Source organism: Plectropomus leopardus, unplaced genomic scaffold, assembly GCF_008729295.1.
Source record: "Plectropomus leopardus isolate mb unplaced genomic scaffold, YSFRI_Pleo_2.0 unplaced_scaffold28674, whole genome shotgun sequence".
Lineage (NCBI taxonomy): Eukaryota > Metazoa > Chordata > Actinopteri > Perciformes > Serranidae > Plectropomus > Plectropomus leopardus.
In genome coordinates, this window is record NW_024631239.1 from 1 (window position 1) to 5,088 (window position 5,088).

The 5,088-nt window shown below is 40.6% G+C and overlaps 1 protein-coding gene across 1 annotated transcript; it reads left to right on the forward strand.

The window, feature by feature from the left end:
- Positions 1-96: 96 nt before the first annotated feature.
- Positions 97-4,686, forward strand: LOC121938161 (carbohydrate sulfotransferase 15-like; the record flags this gene model as incomplete). Its single annotated transcript, XM_042481440.1, has 3 exons — positions 97-253; positions 2,337-2,484; positions 4,245-4,686. Coding segments are annotated over 3 exons (505 nt in total), but the record flags the coding sequence as incomplete, so codon positions are not given.
- Between the last annotated feature and the right edge of the window lie 402 nt (positions 4,687-5,088).

Sequence of the window (5,088 nt, forward strand, 5' to 3'; positions counted from 1 at the left end):
ATAAAATAATAAATTAAAAATAGAATAAATATCGTAAAATAGGACATTTAAAAAATTGTTCAAATTTGTTTACATAGCATCTTTTTTGTCTTTCAGGCTCTACTCTGACTACCTTTACTTTGGTATTGCCAACAAGTCTGCAGAGGATTTCCACGAGAAGGTGTCCGAGTCACTGCAGTTATTCGAGGGGTGCCTTACGGAGTACACAATGCGCTCCTGTGTGTACAATACTACTGTCAACAACGCCATGCCAGTGAGTGCACCCACCCTCCTGCTTTTGTCTCACAGCCCGGCAGAAAACCGCAATTTAGCGACCAGCGTATTAGCTGGTGGGAAGAAAGAAATAGAAAAAGGAGTGAAAAAGACAGATGGAGTGGAATCTACACTTCATTAGCACATGCTAAAGCTTGCAGGGTGGACTTTATGAAAAGGATTGGCAACAGTGTTACCGAGCAGGGCAGCGTCTCGAGCCTCTCTTTGTACTAGAAAACTAAGTTTACCAGTGGTGTGAACTTCCTTCTTACGCACTAAAAAGATTAGAGTTAGCCAGTGCAGGGCCTCAGTGTTGGGCCCTCGGCCAGCTTTTCCCACAGTGCCCTGAGGCAGACTGGCTGAGAGGGGGGAGGAGGAGACCGTCCTCTTTTGGCTCCCCCCTCCGGGCTGCCTTGTACTCAAAGGTCCTCCTCTCCAACTGCCACTGACAAGCTTTATGGCCCTCTGGGAGCATGCTCACTCACTGCCACTGGCCTAATTGTCCATCCACTAATATCTCCTCAGAGTTATTAGACCATGTGAAAAGCATTACAGCTGTCCTGACAGCAGTCTCTCATGCCTGTGGCTCCTCGATAAAAGTTTTAGTGCTCAGATTAGAGTCCGGGGAGAAAAGGGGAATAAACACCAGCATGAGAACACAATTGGCCTTCAGTGTTGTACCAAATTGATTTAACAAAGGAAGAGTTGCTGGCCCGGCTTGCAATCATTTATTCTGAATGGCCTTTCAGTTTTGCTAAAGAGGCACAAGGACACAAAGATAATTCCTTTCCCAGTAACAAGGTATTTTATTTACGCCCACTGTTCTGCAACAAACTGTCACATGGGAATCTAAAAATCCATTTCTACAACAATTAGGCTACCTGCAAATGCTCTGGTGAAATCTCACAAGGGATCAACAGCCCAGTTATTTTTGGAGAATATTTTAATGGAGTTTGGGATTGTTTAATCTAAAAAAATGTCAAAAATAGCTAAAAACATCCATCACAAGTTATCAGAGCCTAAAGTGACATCTTGAAATTGCTTGTTTTTCCAACCAACTGTCCATTATCCAAAGATACTGAACTTACTGTGACATAAAAAACAAAAATATTCTCACATTTAACAGCAACTCAACTGTCAGAAGAAATGTTGTCATTATTTATTTGTGAACACTATGGATATGTTACATTTGCACAATGCTGTAGTAATGTGTAGTTAGGTTTAGGCACAAAAGACCTCTGGTTAGGGAGAGATCATGTTTTGGCTTAAAATACCCCAATTTTAGGGTCATAATATCGCCAGAAAAAGCAGCAATGTGCCTGAAATGCAGATAATAGCACAGATTGGTCGTTACAAAACACCCACAATCGTAGTCTGAAAAGCTGACAGAAACAAAGACAAGTCACTGCAAAATACCCTTCTTTAGAGGCTAAATAACAAATAGAAAAACACCAACAGGTCGCTATAAAAACAACCCCTTTGAAAACATCAATTACACTCTTGAACATCAGCTTGGCATGCATCTCTTGTAGATGTAATGCCCTCCACCTCCCAATGACAAAGTCAGCTATATATTACACAACTTTAGAATCTTTGATTTGTATCAAACCTGAAAATGTATTCATGATTTACAGAAATGTACAATTTCAACATTTTCCTCTAGCAACTGGGCTGCTAAGAGATTAGAACCAGCAATTGTTTGTCATTTTTGAAAATTTACAATAATGGCACAAAACAAAATGCAACAACATTATGTAAGGGTATAAATAAAGCAGCATGTGGTCCACTGGCAGGTGGTGATGCAGGTTTCTAAATCTAGAAGAAACTCCATCTTTCTCAGATGCCTCAACCACTCACATCACGATACCAGCAACTGTTCACATAACCACACAGTGCCTAGCATTTCCCCGCCTGTGCACACGGGGAAGATGAAAGAGAAAGCTGGCGGTATTCCCTTCCTCCTCCTGTTCATCTCCTCGTAGAGGTTTAACAATGCATGCGCCCCCGTGTCCCTCTGCTAAGGAGGAAGTTTCATGGTTAGAGCTTAGTTATCTCACATTGATTCTCCTGTTCTGTGTTCTCAGGTCAGGCTGCAAGTTGGCCTGTACATCGTGTACTTAATGGACTGGCTGAGCGTCTTCAGCAGGGAGCAGATTCTGGTCCTGAGGTTGGAAGACCATGCCTCTAACAGGAAATACACAATGCACAAAGTCTTTGATTTCCTTAACCTGGGTGAGTAAGCTTCACATCGCAACATGAGACCGTGACTGTAAGCATTCCCTCTGATCAATACAACACAGATTACTAAAAACAAGTAGGGATGAACAACAGGACTGGGTGATAGAACAATAATGATAATTATCTCAGTAGAATTTTCCTCGATAGATAGGGGTCAACAGATTACCAGGGCAGATATGTGGCATTTTTACGATTTTCTGTTGTTTTATTTTAATGATTGCCAATAACATGAATCAATGAAAAAGTGTGCTACTTTTGGCTCCACCGCAGCTGTGTATCTCCCTCTGGTCTTAAACATTTGCTAAAGCCATTTAAACAAGAGTTTGTTATATTCCAAATTCTAAATTTCGACTGAAATATTTTCATTTTTATTGTAAATGCATATTGTTTCCAAATATTGGTTGTCGGTCTCATTTTAACAACTAATAATTAATATCGGTATCAGCCCTGAATTAACAATATTGGTCAGCCCCCGATATAAAATGCTGGGGTGTCGGTGGATCAGTGGATAGAGCAGGCACTCCATGTATAGAGGCAGTGGGCCAGTCGCAATGGCCACGGGTTCGATTCCAGCCTTGGACCTTTGCTGCATGTGGCCTTCTCTCTCTCTTGCCCTTTCACACCTTTACTGGCCTATCAATTAAAAGGCAAAAGTGCCCCAAAAAATATATTTAAAAATGCTCAAAAAAATCCTCCATATAATTAAACCAACCAAACGCTCCATAGAGGGGGCGATAATGCACCTTAAATGGTAACTACCACTAGATTGGCTACCTTTCGCCAGCCACTAACGCACACAGCAATCCCATAATATTACGGCAAAATTCAACACACACATTAATTAATTATCAGTATTGTTTTGACCATGGATAATACACTGCTGACCACAATTAGGATCCATTTGTCAATCTATTGTTTTTTTTAATGACATTATTTTGACTATAATTGTTCTGAATCACCTCAGATTGCTGTTGGCAAATGTTGTCATGTTCTGGCAATTAATAATAGCTTAAGCCAGAATTAACCATATGATTTTTTCAGCTTTTACTCAGTTGCAAATATCAGCCTATAAGCTTTAATTAAATAATGATTTGACGTTTCTGGTGGATAATTATCAATACTGACCAATATGAAAATTTATATTATGATAAAATTTTTCGCCACATAACCCAGCCCTAATGTATAACATTAAATGCATTTGTTTCAACCACAAATGTCTGCTGTTGAGGTAAGTACTCATGGGAAATAATGAGAGTTTTCTGCTACCATGTTAACAAAGAGCAGCAGATGTACTGCATTAGGAAGTCATGTTGATTTTGAAATGCTTAAGTCATGTATAGCCACTAGCTTAGTAAAGAAAATTAAATTTCCCTCAGATACAGCTCTAAACTTTCTAATACCTTCTATATTTTCCGTATCAAAGATCCTTGGGGCGTACAGTAGATTGCTGTTTGTAACAGGCTAGGGTATACGTGCGACAGTCAAATACAGTTTTGCCTCGTAGCCCCCTTTTCTCATTGGTTCATCCCACATTTAATTGCCCCAAAGCTAAGACTTGCCTCTTCAAAGAGCTGCCAAAGATGCGATTACCTCCCAGTGCGTCAAATCTTCTGCTCAGAGCACCGCTGATACGCAGTGACATTTCAGAGTCCTTTACTGTAGTTTTGTTCCATTTGTTTAATTCTGCAGCAAAATCTGAAGTGGCCCAGAATAAAAGGAGAGATGTGAGAGAGGTGTTTCTGTGTGTTTTACAGGGCCGCTGACACAAGAAAAGGAGTCAGAGATCACAAGAAGTCCGGCGTCAAACACCAGGAGGCCGGCTGACAAAAACCTGGGACCCATGTTGCCCATCACTAAAGAGATCCTGCGGGATTTCTACACGCCGTTCAATGAGAAATTGGCCAAAGTGCTGCGGAATGACTCCTTCCTCTGGGAGAACAACTCAAAACTCTGAACAACCCACCTCCCCTTTACTTCAGTAAAAAAAGAAACCACTGACATGTCAGCCAGCCCCTTCGTTTAAGCTCCATCTCTCGCAAGTGCCCATAAAAATCGATGTTTTTTTAATTTAAATTATTTTCTAAGTTATAAAAGACGAGATGAATCAAAGATAGAAAATAGCACAAGAGAGTGTGGTGATTTTGTGTGTGTGTGTGTATGTATGTATGTATGTATGTGTGTGTGTGTGTGTGTGTGTGTGTGTGTGTGTGTGTGTGTGTGTGTGAGAGAGAGAGAGTGAGAGTGAGTGAGCGAACACAAGAGCGAAAGAAATGTTGGAAGGTCTTTATTGTTTTGCTTTTTTTGTGACCAGATGTACAAAATTAAATAGTGAATTCAAAGATAATAAAACAGAGTCCTGTGTTGTCTTTTTAAGTTTGGTTTGATTAATTAAAAGATAGTCCGCCACACAGAGCTGAAAGGATGATAGCGCTCGCCCTTTTTGTCCGACACAGCCGGGATACATCCAGGCAGATAAAAGACTTTGTGCCTTGATCATAATTCAGAGTCTCCCCTGCGTACTTCTACAGTATATGTACTAAGAACAAGCTGAATGGAGTCGTCTGGTGTCAGAGCACAAGTTTAATGAAACAACACCGC